We start from the raw sequence: 23,633 nt of genomic DNA, 5'->3' as shown, positions 1-23,633 counted from the left end.
GCCCTGCCAAAGGGCTATACTACAATAGACCCACTTCCTTACAATGGGCACTTCAGGTTTACAGGCCCTCATGCACGTCTCTATCCAGGGACAACGTGGAGCCTCCCAATTTTTGGCTGCCCTGCCTAAGGGCTATACTACAATAGACCCACTTCCTTACAAAAGGCACTTCAGGTTTACAGGCCCTCATGCACGTCTCTATCCAGGGACAACGTGGAGCCTCCCAATTTTTGGCTGCCCTGCCAAAGGGCTATACTACAATAGACCCACTTCCTTACAATGGGCACTTCAGGTTTACAGGCCCTCATGCACGTCTCTATCCAGGGACAATGTGGAGCCTCCCAATTTTTGGCTGCCCTGCCTAAGGGCTATACTATAATACACCCACTTCCTGACAATGGGCACTTCAGGTTTACAGGCCATCATGCACGTCTCTATCCAGGGACAACGTGGAGCCTCCCAATTTTTGGCTGCCCTTCCTAAGGGCTATACTATAATACACCCACTTCCTGACAATGGGCACTTCAGGTTTACAGGCCCTCATGCACGTCTGTATGCAGGGGCATTGGTGAACCTCCCAATTTTGGACTGCCCTGGCAAAGGAAAATACTGCAAAGACTCACTTCCTCAAAATGGGCACATTAGACTCAGAGGCCTTTATGTACGTCTCTTCTCAGGGACATCGGAGTGCCACACAATGTTTTACGTAAAATCTTTCATGTATTAATCTCAAAAAGTAACATACATTAGCTCTATCTCACTATTGGGTATGTGCCCTTAACATTTCCGCCATGAAAATTCATTTTGGTGTCATTTTGGAAAGTTTTCTGGTGAGTCCGTAAAAATGGCGTAAAACGCGGACAAAATTGTTCACAGCTGTGACTTTTGAGTGATAAATGCTTCAAGGGGTCTTCCCCATGCTGTTGCCATGTCATTTGAGCACTCTTCTGAGACTTTTGTGCCATTTTTAGGGTTTCTACATGCTGCCGGTGGTCATTTCACAAAAATACTCGGGTCTCCCATAGGATAACATTTGGGCTCGGTGCTTGGGCCGAGTACACGAGTATCTTGGGATGCTCGGCCCGAGCCTCGAGCACCCGAGCTTTTTAGTACTCGCTCATCACTACTCTGCTTCAAAAGCCGGGCCTTGGTCAGTCAGCACCTTCTCGGGGTACCCATGGGGTCGGCAAAAATAAGCCTGGAACGCTCGAGCAGCGGTTCGACCAGTCAGGTCCTTAACGGGGACTACCACCATAAATCTTGAGTAGTGGTCTACCATGGTCAATGCGTAGGTGTATGCACTTCGGCTAGGGGTGAGCTTGACATGGTCTAGGGCGACCAGCTCCAGCGGCTGATGGGTGACTATGGGATGTAACGGTGCCCTCTGGCTAGTCTCGTCCTTTCTCCTCAGCGTACAAGGACCGCACTCTCGGCACCAGGCTTCCACCGATTCACGCATCCCACTCCAATAGAACCGCTCCCTTAACAGCATCTCCAGCTTCTTCCACCCGAAGTGGCCAGCACCATCATGGTATGCCCGCAGGACAGTAGCGACATCAGCTTGAGGAACGACCAACTGGCATATTTTCTCATGGGTTTTCGGGTTGATCAACTCACGGTACAGCCTCCCTTGGTGTAGGTAAAGCAGTTTCCGTTCTTTCCACAAGCGTTGGGCTTCGGCCGGAGCGGCAGGGTCTATTCCCATAGCACCTTGTTCCACCAGAGTCTTGACAAGGCGGAAAGCCGGCGCTTGGTCCTGGGCGTCCTGCCACTCTTGACTGGGCCGCGGGTCCAGATCCACCCTTTGCTGACATACTTGTACCCTCTCAGGAGGCGGCTGGTGAAACGCAGGCAACTCGATCTCCTCGAGGTCGTCATCCTCGCACCCCTCTTCTGACAAATGGGGCATCCGGGAGAGTGCATCAGCATTTATGTTGACACGACCAGCTCGGTACTTTATGGTGAAATCATAGTTGGCTAGCCGGGCTACCCATCGCTGCTCCAGCGCGCCCAACTTGGCCGTGTTCAGGTGAGTCAGCGGATTGTTGTCCGTAAACGCGGTGAATGTTGCTGCCGCCAAGTAGTGGCGGAACCGTTCCGTGATAGCCCACACCAACACCAATAGCTCGAGCAATCACCTTCTCCTTTCCATCCTGGACCTGGGATGTGGAGGATGAACGGGCGCCCATAGTCAGGGTACGCCAGGACCTCTTCTCCGGTCAAGGCCGCCTTCAACTGGCAAAAGGACTCCTCATGCTTGTCCTCCCACGACAGTGGGGCTCCAATGGGTCTACCACCTTTGGTTTGTCCCACGAGGAGATCTTGCATGGGGGCAGCCATCTTCGTGTACCCCTTTATGAAGCGCCGATAGTACCCCACCAGACCCAGAAACTGCCTTACTTCCCTCACTGTAGTTGGTCTCGGCCAGCTCTGGATGGCAGTAATCTTCTCAGGGTTGGGGGCGACACCATCCGCACTCACCACATGCCCTAGATACTGCACTCTGGGTTTCAGCAGGTGGCATTTTGAGGGCTTCAACTTCATCCCGTACTTGGCAAGGGACGCGAACACCTCGGCCAGGTGCTCCAGATGGGCTTCATACGTCTGGGAATAAACAATCACATCATCCAAATACAGCAGGACGGTCTCGAAGTTTAAATGTCCCAGACAGCACTCCATCAACCGTTGGAAGGTCCCGGGGGTTGCACAGCCCAAACGGCATGCTATTGAATTCACAGAGCCCCATCGGGGTGGTGAAGGCGGTCTTCTCCCGGTCCTCTGGGGCCACGGCCACTTGCCAGTATCCGCTGGTGAGGTCAAGGGTCGAGAAGTAGTTTGCAGTTCTCAGTGCAGCCAAAGACTCTTCAATACGAGGTAATGGATAGGCATCTTTATGGGTTATCTGGTTGATCTTCCGGTAGTCCACACACATCCGCATGGTACCATCCTTCTTCTTGACCAGTACCAACGGAGCGGCCCAGGGACTACAGCTGTCCCGAATAACCCCTGCCTCCTTCATATTCCTCAACATATCTTTGGCACACTGGTAATGTGCAGGGGGAATAGGTCTATACCTCTCTTTGATAGGGGGATGTACACCTGTGGGAATGTGGTGTTGGACCCCCTTGATCTGCCCAAAGTCTAGGGGGTGCTTACTGAAAACCTGTTCGTACTCCTGCACCACCCTGTGTACCCCTGCCCTGTGATGTGGGGGGGTATCATCAGTGCCTACATGTAGCTGTTGGTGCCACTCCTTTGTGTCCCCCTGGGGTGGGGAAGTGCTGGTGGTAGGTGGGAGTGTGGATGGACTAGCTTCATGGATAGTGTGAGGATCCAGGGTGAGCAGCTTGGCAATGGTGGCATACCGGGGGAGCCTGACTTCTTCCTCCCCACAGTTCAGCACCCTCACGGGCACTCTCCCTTTCTTCACATCCACCACCCCTCGGGCGGCCATTACAGTGGGCCAGTGCTCGGAAGGCATGGGCTCCATCATCGCAGGGTAGTCACGCCCCTGAGGCCCTACTGCTGCCCTACACCAGATCATCATCTCACTCCTAGGGGGCACAGTCAATGGAGCAACATCCATCACTCTCACTCCACCAATCTCCCCTCCTGTTGAGCTTACATGCTGGCGGTACATCAGGGCGCGGATCTCACGCTGCACAGCCCTCTGCTGGCTCCCCGCCGCGGTGGCGGCTAGCTGTTGCAATAGGGTCAACACATCAGCCATGCAGTGTTCCATCACATTGGTTCCCAGCACTATTTTCGGGTTATGATCACTGGGTTCATTCATGATCACAATCATACCCTGGTGTTGCAGTTCAGCTTGCCCCACTGTCATAGCCACTTGTTTATACCCCACCTGGGTCAATGGAAGTCCATTAGCGGCAATCAAAGTTATACTATTGTCTGGAGGCGCCAGCTCGTCTATGGCCCAATACCGCTGATACAACGTGTACGGTATGGTAGTTACCTGTGATCCAGTGTCCAAGAGAGCCATCACTGGTATGCCGTCCACAGCCACGGGGATGATAGGGCGGGCCCCGATATATCGGTCTCGCCAGTCCGGGGGGCCACGATGTTCTACTCCTGAGGATTGGCCCGGGGCCCCAGGGGTTGCTCGTTTAACGGGCACTGTCGGTAGTAATGGCCCAGCTTACGGCACTTGTAGCAGATTGGAGGTCTGCTCCGCGGGTTGTTAGCACTTCTCCGCTGCATCCAGGGAACATCTTCGGGACTGTCAGCAAGCTGTATCTGCGCTGGAGGCTGAGATCTGGTCAGAGGTTGCAGTGCAGCCAGGATTTTGGCAAGGTCTCCGTCCATGCGACGGACCTGGGCTGCCAGCTCTTCTACTGTGCTGCTCGGGGCTGCAGGTATTAAAGAGGTTGGTTTGGCTGAGGCCGCCACCACGGGAGCTGTCTCGACGGGCCACGGGACGGGTTCCAGAACTTCAGCAGCTGGGGGCTGTAGTGCTTTGATAGCCCGCTCCTTTAACACAGCAAAGTCCACATCAGGGTGTTCCAGGGCCCACAGCCGGAGTTGTTTACGATCCTCAGGGGACCTCATCCCCTGCGCAAATTGCTCCACTAACATCTTGTTGCTATCCGCCTCATTAATAGAGTTCACCCGCTTCAGCGTGCGGAGGGCGGTCTGCAGACGTAGAGCATAGTCCCGAATGCTATCCCCAGCTCGTTGCCGGCACTGGTAAAACTGCATCCTCAGCTCAGCTTCAGTCCGGGTCTCGAAGGCAGTCTGTAGCTTCTCAAAGATGGTGGCTACAGAGAGCCGGTCCCCCTCGGCCCAGGTCTCCGCTTCCTGCTCCGCCGCACCGGTTAACTGGCCTAGCACTATCGCTGCACGTTGCTTATCAGTCAGGGGGTACAACTCTAGCAACGGGTTAAGCTTTTTCCGGAAAGCCTGTAGGGCATCCGGTTTTCTGTCATACTGCGGTAGCCAGGCAGCTCCGGGCGCATAGGGCAAGGAAAACGGCATGACCTGAGCAAGCGCGGGGGCCGCGGCACCTCCCGCCGGTACGGCCGGGACCTGGGCAGGCCCATTCCCATCCGCGGGTGCCGCTGCGGCTGCGACCACCGCTCCTCCAGCGGCTCCGTCGGGCGCAGACATCTTGTTTCCGTCCCCCTTAGCTCTTTCCGGCCCCTCCTCTCTCGGGGCGGAGTTTTGGCCTTCGCGCCTCTACTGCTCGAGAAGACGCTCGAGCGGGAACTTTTCGCGCCAAAGATGGCGGCTTCTGAAATTTTTCTGCCGGATGCCTCCGGCGGTAACAAGGCGCACCTCTACCAGACGGCAGAGCGGTAAGATCCTGTTCGTGACGCCAAGTTGTCGCGGGTGGGGAGGAGGGTGTCAGCACACTACGCTCACCCCCTTCTGCTTGGGTCCGGCGGCTGCTGCTCTGTGGTGGCTCGAGCGGTGGGCCGGATCCCGGGGGTTTCTCGAGCGACACTCCTCGCCCGTGAGTGAAAGGGGGTTGTTGGGTGAGGGGATGATTATTGTCCGTGACGCCACCCACGGTTGTGGTGATTTCACCACCGCTGCTCTATACGGGGCTCCCGGGGATGGTGATGCGGAGCAGCCAGGTGTTGTGTTGCCCCTCCGTGGGTAGGGGTTGGTGATCCCGGGGCCCGGTGATGGGGATGGAGGTGCAGGGCCTGGTAGGCGCAGGGACGCGGGGGCAGCGCTGTGCCTTGCGGCACTGTGGTACTCACTCAGCCTGAGACGTGACACAGTTTTTACGGTAAACCAAACGGCTGGATAGACGGTCCCACGGACGGCTGCACTTGCTCTCCCAGTAGGTGACGGTGATGTCCCTTTTCCTTGCACCTTGGTGTACTTGTTGGTTGCGATGGGTCCCCACCGGTAACCCGCTCCCCGGCTTCAAGCTGGACCTGGGGAGCTCTACTCTTTGCCCGCAGGCGCTGGCCCTGGGGAAACTGGTGCCCTGGCGGTGGCGGTGTCTCCCCTGTAACGGTTGAGCTGTTGCCTTCAATCGGGACTTGGTCGTTGGGGGATCTGCGTCCCCGTCACTGACGGATTCGGCAAATTTGGCGACTCCTAGCCTTGCCGGGGTCCGAGAGGCCCCTGCCCTGGTGCTGACTGTCCTTCGGAACACTGCTCCAGACCGCCGGGCACACAGCCTATGGGGTCCTTCCAGGAACTTCCAAACGGTCCCCCCTCCAGACAGTCACCGCCGTTGCTGACCTTGCTGATCTGGCCCTACACAAAGCTGGACCCTTCAGGCTTTCCTTCCTTCTTGTCACCTCACTTGCTTTCCTCCTTTCCACTTTTTTTCCTTCACTTTCACTTAGCTGTTTACTTTTGCCCTGTCTGGACTACTCCTCCACTCCTTCCACTTCCTCCTCCTAAACTCAACTCCTCTCTAGCCCTTAGCTAGACTTCAACTCCACTCATGCCCTGCCTGGGCTAATCTGCCTGGTTTCTCCCGCCTCCAGAGCTGTGTCCTCCTTGGTGGGCGGAGCCAACCGCCTGGCCCACCCCCTGGTGTGAATCATCAGCCTCTGGAGGAAGGCAACAAGGATTTCTGGTTAGCTGTGGTGTTCCTAGCTGGGATGTAGGGTGTGGTGGTGTGTGACCTGTGTCCCCTGGCTTGCCCAGGGCGACACATGTGGATATAATGTAGCCTGCATCCAATCTTGTTTTTCTCGATGTCTGACAGCTCAACAATACCATCTGTTTCCACTTCCAAAACAAGTGATGACCTGCCAATCACACTCCCTGTTGCGTGTAAAGGGGTCAAAGTTCAGTGTGAAAAACCATGTGAGACTGCTGTCCCCACAGTCACAGAGGATGAAGAGCATGCAGATGCACTTGATGGGGCAGGCGGTGGTTGCACAGGCACGCTAGGCCGCATTGTAGCACAGGGAAATTCACATTGAGACTTATGCTTCATTTTAAGTCGTGTACAGGGTGGGCTCCCCAGTATGCAGCAAAACCAGGCAACAGGAAAAGGACTCTAGGCAGTTGGGTTGATAAATGATTGTTTAACTTTACCAAAACAAACAATAAGAACCATGCATACAATTTAAATAATTGAACAATCTATTCTGTTGCCTACTACCTGCTAATCCCTCTGCGTAGCAGTAATTGTGTGTTTGTGCATGTGTGTGTGTGTGTGTGTGTGTGTGTGTGTGTGTGTGTGTGCGAACACGACTTACCAGTGGCGCATCACAAGAGCTTCCCAGTTATCTACCTAAACATAGACAAAACACATTACCCCCCCGAATACCCTTGTTAGCTGAAACCTCACAGATAAGGCAGATGATAACAGTGTGAATGCAAACCACACAGCTCTGCAACACAGTCATGGAAATCTTGAAAAGCAACAGTCAATGCAAACATGTGTCGCTGTCCCTCTATGATTTAAACTGTACGTGACAATTTGACAGTGCAGAGGCAGCAAGTCTTATTGCCTATATAGTCGGCCTACCCAGAACAGATATGTGTTTTGCTAATAAAACAAAGTGTTGCGTGCCCGCATTATTGTCTGGGCACAGCCTACCCTACCCGGGTACTGTGATGTCCAGTTGCCAGAAATACAGACTTTACGCTCCTCTCACGGTAAGCAGTATAGACAGCACCGTAAGAATGTTGGTCTGTGGCACAGGATGCTGCTCACTGGCGTTACGGTACTCCTCACCAAACTCCAAAATGACTCCCCTCACAATTGAACGAAGTGTTTCCGCGGTGGCTCCTTGCTGTAACACACACCTTTAGCTTTTCCTTCTGTGCATAGACAGCATCTCCAAGTCCACACCCGAAGAGCAATTTCTCCTCCACGTCTAAGTGTGGAGAGGCAGCTAGTGCGCATGCGTGTGCCGATTTACCCCAGCCGCAGCCTAACTACAGTGTTTCGCCTAGTGAGTATGCTCAGCCTTACTGTGCCATTCCTGAGGCTAAGTCTTCATTTCGGGATACAGCGCATGCTCCCACACTTAGTGCGAAAAGCCTCTTTGCACAGGTACTTGCATTCCGTGCCGGGTCTAAGTCCTGTGTTGTGCCTAGACACCATGCTAAAGCTGATAGTCTTTTTACAGAGACTGTATTTCATGCTACTGAACATGCTCAGGCACTTACTGCATCAGAGACTAGGTCCGGTAATGAACTCTTTGGCCCTGCCCCTGATGTGGGGGGCCCATATAGACCACAGGGCATCAGGTGTCCTGACGATGTGGCCAGGCCACTCCCAAATGGCTTGCAGAGGCCCGCCCCTATGACTTGTCACCTCATTATTGATGGTCAGACGATGACTGGTGAGGTGTTTGTGTCGTGGCAGCCATGAGGTCATTATTGAAGTTGCGGTTCCAAATAGGACGCTAGTTATGCCACTCATGACGTGTCACTCTGCTTTTGTCTCCAGGAGGTGCATTGTGGTCCACCCTGGTTTGGGGCGGACCCAGGTTATAAAACGGGCTGGAGCCAACAAGGAGGTGCGCAGTCTTCTATTATGCTCCGAAAGAGCACACCTCCATGTGTTGAACCCATTGCAGCTTTAGGCCAGAGGTAGGCAGGGATAGGGCGTCGATGCAGGCCGCCACCACAGTTGGTAACGCAGAACGGTTAAGACCTGCTCCTGTCCTACCAGTCCTGCTTGTGCAGCCCAGTGGCATTAACAGGCCTGCTGCTGCGGATGCGCCTGCTGTCCACAGGTGTGGCCCCAATGCACACGGTCAGCGTACTCAATGGCCCCTGTGATGTTAACAGGGAGTTCCTGGGCTGGGTGGGCGTGTGGACCCTGTGACGCTAACAGGGCTCCAAGTCTCCAGATCCGAGTGGTCTAACTCGGTTCAGGCTACTATTAGTTTCATAGCCACACAGATCTCTATCCTCTACCTAACCTTCCAGTTGCCAACCTCTCCTTTTCCATCTGGGAGCACGGTGGACACGGACTGCTGATGGGGATATATACCTTTCTCTTTCTTTTCTTATTAATTTTCGTTATATAGCGGTAACATAGTATATACCACCTTATCCAAATCTGCCAGTCCCACCGTAACAGATGGTGTTTCTTCATCAAATGTTACTTTTGCTTAACCACCAAACCCACGGACAAAAAAACTTTTTTCCCCTTTCCAACACACCTGTTCCCCTTTCCACCAGCATTTGTCCTTTTTCAACTCATTTGGTATATGACCAAAAGTGCAACTCTGCAGGGACACCGTACTCAATGCCATCTCAGCACAGCAGCCAGCCCTCGGTCCCTCAGATGTGGACAAGTAAAAGACCATTTCCTCCTATCCATGACAAAGCGTTGAGATTCACTCTGTGCAGCACTGGTGTTTACTGGAAAAGCAGATCTAAGATTGCGTACCACCTTCTGCAGATACTCCTGTATACGTGCGTCCCTTTCTATGGCAGGAATTATTTTGCCAAATTTTGTCTTGTACCGGGGATCTAACAGTGTGGCAACCCAGTAGTTAGCATTACTTCGAATTCGTACAATCCGAGGGTCATGTTGTAGGTAGTGCAGCAAGAAGGCGCTCATGTGTCTTGTGCATCCAGGAGGACCAAGTCCTTGGTGTGTTGGTGGCGGAGAGGTGAGAATCGTGCCTCCTTCCTCTGCCCTCTCCCCCCAACCTCGCACAACCAAAATGTGAGCAAGCTGTCACTCATCTGCTGAGTCTTCCATGCCCATCGCCAGTTCGTCCTCCATTTCTTCATGGGCTCCTGCACCTTCCTCAACAATTTTTGCTGATATTATGCGCCCTTGTTCATTCCTCTCCCCCACCATGACTGCCGCTGACCATCTGGACCTCGCAGATCTTGTTATCCCTTCCGCATATGACTCTGTGTCGCCCTGGGCAAGCCAGGGGACACAGGTCACACACCACCACACCCTACATCCCAGGTAGGAACATCTAAGCTAACCAAAAATCCTTGTTGCCTTCCTCCAGAGGCTGATGATTCACACCAGGGGGTGGGCCAGGCGGTTGGCTCCACCCACCGAGGAGGACACAGCTCTGGAGGCGGGAGAAACCAGGCAGATTAGCCCAGGCAGGGCTCGAGTGCAGTCAGCTCAGGGAGGAGCATGATTGAGGAGCTAAGTGGAGGAGTAAACAAGTAGTGAAAGCAGAAGGAAGTAGAAAAGTGGTAAAGGAGGAAAGCAAGTGAGGTGACAGGAAAGAAAGAAAGCCTGAAGGGTCCAGCTGTGTGTAGGACCAGGTCAGCAAGGTCAGCAACGGCGGTGACTGTCTGGAGGGGGACCGTTTGGAAGTTCCTGGAAGGACCCCGTAGGCTGTGTGCCCGGCGGTCTGGAGCAGTGTTCCGAAGGACAGTCAGCACCAGGGCAGGGGCCTCTCGGACCCCGGCAAGGCTTGGAGTCGCCATAATTTGCCGAATCCGTCAGTGAAGGGGACGTAGATCCCCCAACAACCAAGTCCCGATTGAAGGCAACAGCCCAGCCAGTATAGAAGAGACACCGCCACCGCCAAGGCACCAGTTTCTTAGGGCCAGCGCCTGCGGGCAAAGAGTAGAGCTCCCCCGGTCCAGCTTGAAGCCGGGGAGCGGGTTACCGGTGGAGACCCATCGCAACCAACAAGTACACCAAGGTGCAAGGAAAAGGGACACCACCGTCACCTACTGGGAGAGCAAGTGCAGCCGTCCGTGGGACCGTCTATCCAGCCGTTTGGTTTACCGTAAAAACTGTGTCAACGTCTCAGGCTGAGTGAGTACCACAGTGCCGCAAGGCACAGCGCTGCCCCCGCGTCCCTGCGCCCACCAGGCCCTGCACCTCCCTCACCATCACCGGGCCCCGGGATCACCAACCCCTACCCACGGAGGGGCAACACAACACCTGGCTGCTCCGCATCACCATAACCGGGATCCCCGTATAGAGCAGCGGTGGTGAAATCACCACAACCGTGGGTGGCGTCACGGACAATAATCATCCCCACACCCAACAAATCCCCTTTCACTCACGGGCGAGGAGTGCCGCTCGAGAAACCCCCGGGATCCGGCCCACCGCTCGAGCCACCACTGAGCAGCAGCCGCCGGACCCGAGCAGAAGGGGTGAGCATAGTGTGCTGACACCCTCCTCCCCGCCCGCGACAACTCCTCTTGTACTTCCTCCCCTTCCTCTTGTCCCAACACCTGACTCCGAATAATGCTTACAGTGTGCTCCATCATGTAGATGACCAGAATTGTCACGCTGAGAATGGCATTGCCAGTGCTAAACATCTTCGTCGACATTTGTAAACTGTGTAGAAGGGTGCAGAGGTCCTTGATCTGACACCACTCCAGCAGCGTGATCTGCACCACCTCTGGATCAAGTTAGGCCAGGCTATATGTCATAACGTATTGCAGCAGGGTTCGGCGGTGCTGCCACAAACGCTGCAACATGTGCAGATTCAAATTCCTGCATGTCGGCACATCGCATTTCAGGCGTTTAACCACCAGACCTAAAGACTTCAGGAGCGACGAAAGTTGTTGAGCTACTGGGTGCGAACGATGGAAGTGAGCACATTGTGAGCGTTCCCACTGTACAAGGCCATGTAGGCCGGGATGTTGTTTTAAAAATTGCTGGAGAATCAGATTAAACACGTGAGCCATACAAGTCACGTGTGTCACATGGGCCTGACGAAGGCACGCTGCCATGTTTGCATCATTGCCGCAGACAGCTGTTAAGTCACCACTGTAGTCCACTACGTCAATTTGTACTCCTGTCGCAAGGTGACAACGTGTTCCTTTCGTGCATAGTGCTGATGATGGGAGAGGAGTCGACGCCAGTGGCGCAGGTGGACACAGGTTATGCTCACTCACTGGGATGCGTTACCTTGACAGATGCAGAACCACAGGCTGAATGCAGGTGGTGGGTATCTCACAGATGAAGTACCATCATTCAGCTACAACCAATGGGAAGACACAACACCCTTTTTTAGGCCCATCCTGTCTGAAGACCACTGCCATACATAGCTATGAACCTCTGGTTACTGTTACTCTCAGTTTAGTTTTATGAGTTTGTGTGCTTGTTACCTGACTACTTTTCCTGCTTGCTGTTTAGGTACCTCGTTGGCCGATTTGCATTTCACCTCTGCTTGTTTTCTGATTAAGTCCTGTCCCTCCCATTCTGTTCCTCTTCTTCAATTAATGTTTTGTCCCTGCCTGACTACTATTCTCTGGAACTGCAGCCTTCCACAGGTATTGATCACCTTGGACCCTGTGTAATTCCTATTCCCTGTATAGGGGTTAAAGGGTTTCCGGGTTCTGGAGGTGCTGCTTGGTGACTGGGTTCCCTCTAGCCTATCCTTTACAGCCCGTCTGAGTGTGTCCATCCAGGCAGGCATTACACCGTGCCCTCGACAGAAGGACATGTAGGCCGGGATAGTGTTTTAAAAATTGCTGGAGATTCGGATTCAACTCGTGAGCCATACAAGGCACGTGTGTCACATTGCCCTGAAGAAGGGCCGCAGACTGTTTAGCATCATTGTCGCACCCGGCATTCCCTGGCTGCTGGTTGAGTGAAGACAACCATTGATGAAACTCGGTCTCACTCTACAGAGCTAACCGTCCACAATTCCTCAGCGGTGTCTCACATTTCCCCTACATTTCAAAGTAAACATTTGACCGCCTGATGGCCTTGAGCTCTGCTGCCAGCATAATAAGGAGGTGTGTGGGATTCCTTGGGCGCAGTTACAAGGAAGGGTGGCCTGACCACACAGGGTTTGGGCTGAGGTGCAGGAACAACACGAGGTTGATGAGGCAGAAGCAGTGGAGGAACTTGTACATACAGAGAAAGGATTTAAACACACAACTCGTGGGGACGGAAAGACTTGTACAGCAGACACTTCTCCATCTATCACCATAGTTACCCAGTGCCCAGTCAGCGACATGTAACGCCCCTGTCCATGCTTACTGTTCCAAGTGTCTGTGGTGAAATGCACCCTGTCACACACAGAGTTTCTCAAGGAAGCAGTGATGTTGTGTGCGACCTGCTGTGGTAGCGTGGGCACCCCTTTCTTGGAGAAGGAGTGGCAAATGGCCATCGGCTCTTGGGGCACTGCAATGGGCATAAGGTCTCGAAAATCCTCGGTGACAAAAGGGTGTAAAGGCAGCCTTTCTGTAGCTAACAAGTTTGAGATGCCGAAACTAAACCTCTTAGGCATGTCATGCACTTCGAAAATCATATAAAAAACAGCGAGGGGACTCCAACCACAGTCTCCCTCGTTGCCACTAATTGGGCCACACACACCCCACTTGACTGGCATCAGTTGATCCCCCATTTCAAAATGAAAGAGATGCTTTGCATGAAGCACTCTTAAAAATACGCAAGCCTTTCGCCTCCCCTGGCTGACCCAGGGGAAGAAAAGTCCTCTGAGAGCCATGACTTGTTCATCTTGGTTCTTTTTTCAAAAGCGAGGGGACTCCAACCACAGTCTCCCTCGTTGCTAGTGATGAGCTAGTATGCTTGTTACTACTCGGTACTCACACGAGTATCACTGTACTCGGGCTACTCGGCGGGGACCGAGTAATCTCGCGATACTCGTGCTGTACTCGTGGTCTTCATCCCTGCATGTTGGTGCTCTTTTGAGAGCCAGCCCTCATGCAGGGATTGACTGGCAGACCACTGCAATGCCACAGCCCTGTTAGTTGTGGAATTGCAGTGATTGGCCGGCCCGCACAGCGTGACCGAGCCTTTATACCGGCGGGCGCGCTGTGCTCTGCTCACAGCCATCCAGACAGTCAGTGCAGGGAGAGGGTTGCTGCTTCAGGGAAAGGTTTGTGGCCCTTTATAGTTATTTCCGGAGCAGGGCTGCAAACAGTGTGACCAGAAGTCCTTCTCAGGACATACAATAAGTTGTATACAGGCAGGCAGGGAATAGCCAGGTCAGAGTACAGTAGCAGAGTCCTTCTCAGGACTATTGTTGCTATATACAGGCAGGGTATAGCCAGGTCGGAATACAGGCTAGTGACCAGAAGAGTCCTTGTGAGGACTATTGTAGCAGTATACAGGCAGGCAGGAAGGGTATATAGCCATTCCTAGTGGTGACCGTATACCAGCCTTCATCATATCTGGGGCTGGTGTACACAGTCTAAAACAGTCCAGATAGTGTCAGACTTCTCAGTAATTGTCACTCCTAAAAACCTGTTAGGTTCTTAGTGCGTCCGTGCTTGCATTTAAAAACCGCACGTGTGTGCCTGTCGGTGGCAGCGTACAAGGTGCACTTGTGTGCGTTTTTCACAAACTATTATATAACGCACAAGTGTAGTGTATAATACACGTCAGTCAGCAGTGGCTGATAGTGTCAGACTTCTCAGTAATTTTTGCTCCTAAAAACCTGTTAGGTTCTTAGTGCGTCCGTTCTTGCATTTAAAAACCGCACGTGTGTGCCTGTCGGTGGCAGCGTACAGGTGCACGATTTGCACAAACTTGGATATAACGCACAAGTCTAGTGAATACACGTCAGCACAGCATTGCAAAATGCGCAAGGGCGTTGGCAACGAACAAGGAAGTGGACGTGATGGTGGTGCAGGCAGAGGCCGAGGTCGTGGGCAAGCTCTAATTTCGCCACAACAAAGGGCCACATCTAGTCGCTCGCACGTCCTGTCCCAAATTCTTGGGGACCGCAGCAGTACACCGCTCTTGAACCAAGACCAGTGTCAACAGGTTGTTAGTTGGATAGCAGATAATGCTTCCAGTCAGATTGGCACCACCACAAACACTCTGTCTTCCACACGGTCAAGTGTCAGTAGCCGTGATACTGCACCGCACATTTCTGAACCTGATCCTCCTTCCTACCACAAGGCTGAGTACACGTCCTCGGACATTACTGATCCCACACTTGGACACTCGGAAGAGCTGTTCACGTTTCAATTCGCACATTCTGGCCTCTCGCCAGCTCATGTTGAAGTGGGTCATGAGGAGATCGTATGTACAGATGCCCAAATATTTGAGCAGCCACGTTCTCACGAAGTTGGCAACGTGTCTCAACAAGGGGTGGACGATGATGAGACACAATTGTCAGGAAGTCAGGAGGAGGAGCAGGGTGCGGAAGAGGAAGACGACGTGGTGGATGATCCAGTAACTGACCCAACCTGGCAGGAGGATATGCAGAGCGAGGACAGCAGTGCACAGGGGGGAGGGAGGCGTAGCATCCCAACAGGCAGTAAGAAGCAGGGTGGTGGCTCCAGGCAGAAGTCAGGCAACCGTTCCCCGGAACAAAAACACGACACAAGGTGCCTGTACAAATGTTAGGTGTTCCCGAGTCTGGCAGTTTTTTAAGTTGGCTCCAGATGATTCTAAAAAGGCCATTTGCAACACCTGCCGTGCCAGCATCAGCAGGGGTACCAAAACTAGCAGCCTGACCACCACCAGCATGATCAGGCACATGTCAGCCAAGCACCCGACTTTGTGGGAAGTACAACAGAGTCGAGGAGCAGTGCTTGCTGATGTCACTGCTACGTCTTCGCTGGTTGTGCATGCGAGCCAATCCCCTGTCCATGCTGCCTGCGAACAAGCCTCCTCCGGTCCTGCACCTGCAGTTGCCTACGCAGAAATAACACCATCATCAAGCATGTCCTTGTCCCAGCGCAGCGTTCAGTTATCCATTCAGCAAACCTTTGAACGCAGGCGCAAATACACTGCCAACGCCCCACATGCCACAGTTCTAAATGCTAACATTTCACGACTGCTTGCGCTGGAAATGTTGCCTTTTAGGCTGGTGGAGACAGAAGCATTCCGCGACCTGATGGCGGCAGCTGTCCCACGTTACTCGGTCCCCAGCCGCCACTATTTCTCCCGGTGTGCCGTCCCCGCGTTGCATAACCACATGTCACAAAACATCACACGTGCCCTGAACAACGCTGTTTCACCCTAAGTCCACCTAACCACAGACACGTGGACAAGTGCTTGTGGGCAAGGCCGCTACATCTCGCTGACGGCACACTGGGTTAATATTGTGGAAGCTGGGACCCAGTCTGAGCGAGGGACGGAACACGTCCTTCCCACACCAAGGTTTGCAGGCCCTACCTCAGTCAGGGTTTCACCCACACTCTACAGCTCCGGAATGTCATGCTCTTCAGCCTCCTCCTCCTCCTCCTGCGCATCCTCATCCACTTTACCCTCCACACCAGTCCCAAGCTGGAAGCACTGCAGCACTGCCTCGGCGAAGCGGCAACAGGCTGTGCTGAAGCTAATCTGCATAGGTGACAAACCCCACAATCCAGAAGAGGTGTGGACAGCTCTGAAACAGCAGGCAGATCACTGGCTCACAACTCTGAACCTAAAGCCAGGAAAGGTCGTGTGTGACAATGGCCGGAACCTGGTGGCGGCTTTGAGGCGAGGCCAGCTGACACATGTTCCATGCGTGGCCCATGTGCTCAACCTTGTGGTTCAGCGATTTCTAAAGTCATACCCAGAGCTGTCTGATCTACTGGTAAAAGTTCGCCGCCTGTCTGCACATTTTCGAAAGTCACCTACTGCTTCAGCCGGCCTTGCCGGCTTTCAGCGCCGTTTGCATCTTCCGGCTCACAGACTGGTGTGTGATGTCCCCACGCGTTGGAATTCAACTCTGCACATGTTGGTCAGGATATGTGAGCAGAAGAGGGCAGTTGTTGAGTACCTGCATCACCTAAGCCGTCGGGAAATGGGTCAAACTCCACACATAACACCTGAGGAGTGGAGATGGATGTCCGACCTATGTACCATCCTCCAAAACTTTGAGGACTCCACCAAGATGGTGAGTGGTGATGACGCCATTATTAGCGTCACCATACCGCTACTCTGCCTTCTAAAACGGTCTCTGCTCAAAACCAAACATGATGCATTGCAGGCGGAGCGCGATGAGTTGCAGCAAGAAACAGTAGTGGGTGTGGGTGATAACACACAGCCCAGCCTCGTCTCATCACAACGTGCAGTGGAGGACTATGACGAGGAGGAGGATGAAGACATGGAGCAACTCTCCGGCCAAATTGAGGATATGACATGCACACCAGTCATATCCTCGGTTCAGCGTGGCTGGCCAGAGGACAGGGTAGATGAGGAGGAGGAGGAGGAGGACAGCATGTTCAGTCATCGTGTTGGTCAGGCTACTGAAGTCCTGGCTGTTAAGAGTCTGGCGCACATGGCTGACTTTATGGTAAGCTGCCTGTCTCGTGACCCTCGCGTTAAGAACATCTTGGCCGACAATCATTACTGGTTGGTAACACTGTTAGACCCACGCTACAAGGAGAACTTTATGTCTCTTATTCCCAAGGCGGAGAGGTCAACCAAAATGCAGCAGTTCCGGAAGGCCATAGTCACGGAAGTAGGCAAAGCATTCCCCTCACAAAACGCTAGCGGCATAGGTCAGGAATCAGTGGACAACCAAGGCGTACAGCCGAGAGGGGCACAAGTCCAATCTGCCAGAGGTAGGGGAACAGTCTTTAAGATGTGGGACAGTTTTCTCAGCCCCTCACGTACCACAGCCCCTGAGGTGCGGGGTAGTGCCACAAGAAATCTTAAGTTTGCCCAGATGCTCAAGGAGTACCTTGCAGATCGAACAACTGTACTCTGACATTCCTCTGTGCCTTACAATTATTGGGTATCCAAGGTGGACACGTGACATGAATTGGCTCTCTACGCCTTGGAAGTCCTGGCCTGCCCTGCCGCTAGCGTTTTGTCAGAGCGTGTTTTTAGTGCCGCAGGTGGAATCATTACAGATAAACGCACCCGCCTGTCAACTGAAAATGCTGACAGGCTGACTCTGATCAAGATGAACAAGGGTTGGATTGGGCCAGACGTCACCACACCACCAGCAAATGAGAGCGGAATTTAAAGTTTGTAACGGGAATTTGCCATGTACCTCCACTCACCCATGGGTACACACTTCTGGACTTTGGATAATCGCTGGACTGCTCCTCCTTCTCCTCATGCGCCACCATGATGACCGTTACAATAGTTAGGCCTTTGTTTCAGGTATACCCCCAGTGGTAAATTTTTTCGCCCATTCTTTGCAGAATGGACATTACAACGACAGGAGACCCACTCCTTTGCAATGGGAACAATGTTTTGAGGCCCTCATGCACGTCTCTATCCAGGGACAATGTGGAGCCTCCCAATTTTTGGCTGCCCTGCCTAAGGGCTATACTATAATACACCCACTTCCTGACAATGGACACTTAATGTTTTGAGGCCCTCATGCACGTCTCTATCCAGGGACAACGTGGAGCCTCCCAATTTTTGGCTGCCCTGCCTAAGGGCTATACTATAATACACCCACTTTCTGACAATGGACACTTCAGGTTTACAGGCCCTCATGCACCTCTGTATGCAGGGGCATTGGTGAACCTCACAATTTTGGACTGCCCTGGCAAAGGAAAATACTACAAAGACTCACTTCCTCAAAATGGGCACATTAGACTCAGAGGCCTTTATGTACGTCTCTTCTCAGGGACATCGGAGTGCAACACAATGTTTTACGTAAAATCTTTCATGTATTAATCTCAAAAAGTAACATACATTAGCTCTATCTCACTATTGGGTATGTGCCCTTAACATTTCCACCATGAAAATTCATTTTGGTGTCATTTTTGAAGGTTTTCTGGTGAGTCCGTAAAAATGGCGTAAAACGCGGACAAAATTGTTCACAGCTGTGACTTTTGAGTGATAAATGCTTCAAGGGATCTTCCCCATGCTGTTGCCATGTCATTTGAGCACTCTTCTGAGACTTTTGTGCCATTTTTAGGGTTTCTACATGCTGCCGGGGGTCATTTCACAAAAATACTCGGGTCTCCCATAGGATAACATTGGGCTCGGTGCTCGGGCCGAGTACACGAGTATCTTGGGATGCTCTGCCTGAGCCTCGAGCACCCGAGCTTTTTACTCCTCGCTCATCACTACTCGTTGCTACTATTTGGGCCACACACACCCCACTTGACTGGCATCAGTTGATCCCCCTTTTCAAAATGAAAGAGATGCTTTGCATGAAGCACTCTCAAAAATACGCGTGCCTTTCGCCTCCCCTGACTGACCCAGGGGAAGAAAAGTCCTCTGAGAGCCATGTCCACATTGTCAGTGGACAGACACATGTGCTTATCTGCCAGCAGACCCCCAGCAGCACTGAAGACAGGTTCCGAGAGAACGCTGGCTGCAGGACACGACAAGATCCCCAAGGCGTACGTGTCGAGCTCAGGCAATTTATCCAGATTGGAAGCCTAAAATGAGCAGGGCTCAAGTTGCACAGTAATGGCATCGATGTTTCCTTGCATATACTCATATCTGTGTCTCCTCCACTTTTTCCTTGTCCTGCTCTTTTGTTTTCGCATGAGTATATGTCCTTGTCACTTTCCCATGTGTTTGTGTTGTGAGTTGTTTGTCACCTTTTGGACACCTTTGAGGGTGTTTTCTAGGTGTTTTTATGTGTTTGTGATTGCCTGCCATTGTTTCCTATGCGGTCCGAGTTCGGTTCGACGAACTGAACTCGAACGGGACCTCCGTTCGACGAACCGAACTCGAGCCGAACCACGGCCGGTTCGCTCATCTCTACTCCTGACAGGAGACACATCTCATCACCATTGGAGGTACATTACACATGAAGAAAACTGACCACTTACTCTGGATGTGAGGATGAAGCAACATCATCAGGAGAGACCACCGCAAAGTGTTAGAGGTGGTATCCGTCCCAGCCACAAAGAGATCCGCTATCACCATGAGAAGAGTCTCTTCAGTGAAGCTGCTGGCCGGACTGTCCTTATTCTGGGAGCACAGAAACAATAGTTATTATAAAGAGACTTCAGAAATAACAGCTCTTTCTCTTTCTTACAAAATAAAGCTGCAAATAAGGGGAAAAAAAGCAAGACAACATTACTTTCCTCGTACAGTTAATGACCTGGAGGATTGTGGTTATTGTAAAGTGCAGCGTGTCACTATCAACTGCTTTCAGAAAACTCAGAAAGGTGCAGGGCAATCATAAGATTGCAGGATATCAGGACTAGAGTTGAGCGCGGTTCGCGGTTCGTGGTTCTCCAGTTCTAGGCTCGAGTGATTTTGGGGGCTGTTCGAGATCGAACTAGAACTCGAGCTTTTTGCAAAAGCTCGATAGTTCTAGATACGTTCGAGAACGGTTCTAGCAGCAAAAAGCAGGGCTTTTTACAGCTACAGTGTGCAGGAGCCATCGCTGGCAGCCTGCCAGAAGCTGGTAACCAAGATAAACATCGGGTATCCAAGCAAAGCGCTTTGGTTAGTAACCCGATGTTTATCCTAGTTACGTGCAGGAAGCCCACACTTCCCCGCTCAGCTCGCTCCGCCCCCTCCTGCCCGCGGCATGTATTGTACACACGTACACACACACACACACACACACACGGTCCCGCTCGGCTTACCTGCGGTGATGAAGTCCCGCCATCCCGACCTCAGCGCTGTCACTGTCCTCCATGGCCGCCGCTTGTCACATCACCTCTCCCTTCCGACCCGAGACTGACTAGCGGTGACGTCACGGACCTCTCGCGATACTTGGTGTGAAGGCGCCGGTCATTGAACTCAGTGACAGGGGCTGTCAGTGTGCTGGAGATCAGCGCAGGTAATGTACCTCGCTGACAGCAGCATTTGTCATCCCCTGCAGTGACCTGGGCTGACCCATTGATGTTAGCTCAGGTCACTGCACTGCTCTCCCAGCCAATGGGGAACATCCTGCTCTTCATTGACTGGGACAGTGTGGATCGTCATGGCAACCCCTTGGATTACACCAGACCTGGATTTGTTTTTCATTCTAATAAATTGGTTAAAGAGGGAATGTTTTGGGGAGTGTTTTTTCAAATAAAAATGTGTTTGTCGTCTATTTTTTTTTATTACTGACTGGGTTGGTGATGTCGGGTATCTGATAGACGCCTGACCTCACCAACCCCAGGGCTTGATGCCAGGTGACATTACACATCTGGTATTAACCCCATATATTACCCCGTTTGCCACCGCACCAGGGCGCGGGATGAGCTGGGGCGAAGCACCAGGATTGGCGCATCTAATGGATGCGCCACTTTTGGGGCGGCTGCGGCCTGCTATTTTTAGGCTGGGGAGAGTCCAATAACCATGGACCTCCCTAGTCTGAGAATATCAGGCCCCAGCTGTCTGCTTTACCTTGGCTGGTGATCCAATTTTGGGGGACCCCTATGTGTTTTGTTTTTTTTAAATTATTTATTTAATTTAAAATAACAGCGTGGGGTGCCCTCAGTTTTGGATTACCAGCCAAGGTGAGGTTGCCAGCTGTGGTCTGCAGGCTGCAGCCGTCTGCTTTACCCTAGCTGGCTACAAAACTAGGGGGAACCCTACGTCATTTTTTTTTTCATTTTTTTGGCTAAATACAAAGCTAAGCACCCCTTAATGCCACATGAAAGGCACCAAAGGGTGCTCCACTTTTATCTCCACTTTTTTCACCACTTTTTTCTCCACTTTTTTCTCCATTCTTTTTCTATGGTCGGTCTACCCATTAGCTCTGCCATGTATACTGTAGCTCTACACCTACTGCACATGTTACTTTATGATTGACATCTCTTTCGTACCAGAGCTATCTAAGCCTACTCTGACCCCATATTTGTCATTACTATATTGTCCTTGTACTGTATTATGACATTTGTATCATGTGTTTCATTTCTTGCTGTGTTGCAATTTTTTTGCTGCATCCCAATTGTACCTCTACATTGTTCGAGTTTATGTTATTGTTCTCTCACTCTTATGTGATACTGATTATTGTCATTTTTCATGATTACATGCAGATAAGTCCAATCTGACGAAGGCTCAGGCCGAAACGTCATTTGTAACTTGTTTTGGACAAAAACATATATGCTTATGAAACATTTTTTTTTTCTTAATACGGACCAATAAAGAGTGATTTTGCATTACTATCCGTTGTGACTTACTGACTTAGTCTGGGAGATTTAGAGTGCCGAGGTTACTCACTAATTTTATCTATTATTACCTCTGAGCACCTATATACCAGTGAGCAGAGCTTCCTCTACAGTAGTTCTCCTGATTAGGCATGCCCTTACCTCATGAGCAGGGCATTGCAGCTTTGGTAGCAACCATTACGACATGGACTCTGCTGCTGTGGACCCGAGAAGAGTGAGTGCAGATTCATTGCACCCACACTCCTCACATGAAGGGTCCGCACTCCTAGAAAATGGGGGATACGTTCCCTGAGTGTCTCCCCCCCATATTCTAGACGGTCCAGAGTCGTCGTGGGACCCCTTTATTTTTTTTCTTACAATAAATTGGTGAAAGAGGAAATGTTTTGGGAACTGTTTTTTCAAATAAATTTCTTTTGTCGATTTTTTGTTTTTGTTAGTACTGACAGTTTATGATGTTGGGTATCTAATAGACGCCATGACATCACAAACTGCTGGGCTTGATCTCAGGTGACTTTACAGCTAGTATCAACCCGATTTATTACCCCGTTTGCCACTGCACGGGATGAGCTGGGGTGAAGCGCCAGGATTGGCGCATCTAGTGTATGCGCCACGTCTGGGGTGCCTGCGGCCTGCTATTTTTAGGCTGTGAAGGCCCAATAACTATGGACCTTCCCACCCTGAGAATACCAGACCAAAGCTGTCCGCTTTACCTTGGCTGGTGATCCAATTTGGGGGGGACCCTACTTTTATTGTGTAATTATTAATATTTATAAAATAATTATAAAAAAGAGCCTGAGGGGACCTCCACATTGGATCCCCAACCACGGTAAAGCTGCCAGCTGTGGTTTTCAGGCTACAGCCGTCTGCTTTACCCTAGCTGGCTATCAAAAATGGGGGGACCCAACGTCATTTTTTTTTTTAACTATTTTTTAAATAGAAAAAATTAATGGGCTTCCCTGTATTTTGATTGCCAACCAAGGTAACGGCAGGCAGATGGGGGTGGCAACCCATAGCTGTCTGCTTTATCTGCGCTGAGAATCAAAAATACCGCGGAGCGCTACGTCATTTTTTTAAAGATTTATTTTTACAGCACTGTGATGTCCAGCAATCAAAATACAGGGAAGCCCATTTTATTTTTAGTTATTTAAATAAATAATTAAAAAAAATTTATATGGGCTCCCGCTGCATTTTTTGTATTGCTAGCTAAGGGTAATCCAAGCAGCTACTGGCTGCTAACCCGAACTGCTTGGTGTTACCTTCACTGGCAATGGAAAATCCAGGGAAGCATTTTTTATTTTTTTTGCCAAAAAACTACAAAAAAAGGACGTGAGCTTCGCCATATTTTTGTATGCTAGCCAGGTATAGCAGGCAGGTGCTGGAAGAGTTGGATACAGCGCCAGAATATGGCGCTTCTATGAAAATGCCATTTTCTGAGGCGGCTGCAGACTGCAATTCGCAGCAGTGGGGCCCAGAAAGCTCAGGCCAACCTGTGCTGCGGATTCCAATCCCCAGCTGCCTAGTTGTACCTGGCTGGACACAAAAATGGGGCGAAGCCTACGTCATTTGTTTTCTAATTATTTCATGAAATTCATGAAATAATAAAAAAAGGGCTTCCCTTTATTTTTGGTTCCCAGCCGGGTACAAATAGGCAACTGGGGGTTGGGGGCAGCCGTACCTGCCTGCTGTACCTGGCTAGCATACAAAAATATGGCGAAGCCCACATAATTTTTTCAGGGGGCAAAAAACTTCTGCATACAGTCCTGGATGGAGTATGCTGAGCCTTGTAG

At 51.6% G+C, this 23,633-nt stretch overlaps 1 protein-coding gene across 1 annotated transcript in view; it reads right to left on the bottom strand.

The window, feature by feature from the left end:
• LOC142317108 (cytochrome P450 2D17-like) overlaps nucleotides 1-23,633 on the bottom strand; it is a 137,568-nt gene that overhangs the window by 56,456 nt on the left and 57,479 nt on the right. The window contains exon 6 of the mRNA XM_075353107.1: nucleotides 19,561-19,702. Coding sequence (XP_075209222.1) covers nucleotides 19,561-19,702 — 142 coding nt within the window. The remainder of the gene's footprint in view (nucleotides 1-19,560; nucleotides 19,703-23,633) is intronic.

This window comes from Anomaloglossus baeobatrachus, chromosome 6, assembly GCF_048569485.1.
Source record: "Anomaloglossus baeobatrachus isolate aAnoBae1 chromosome 6, aAnoBae1.hap1, whole genome shotgun sequence".
Lineage (NCBI taxonomy): Eukaryota > Metazoa > Chordata > Amphibia > Anura > Aromobatidae > Anomaloglossus > Anomaloglossus baeobatrachus.
Note: the sequence above shows the minus strand (reverse complement) of the source record. Positions and strands in the feature narration are given on the sequence as shown.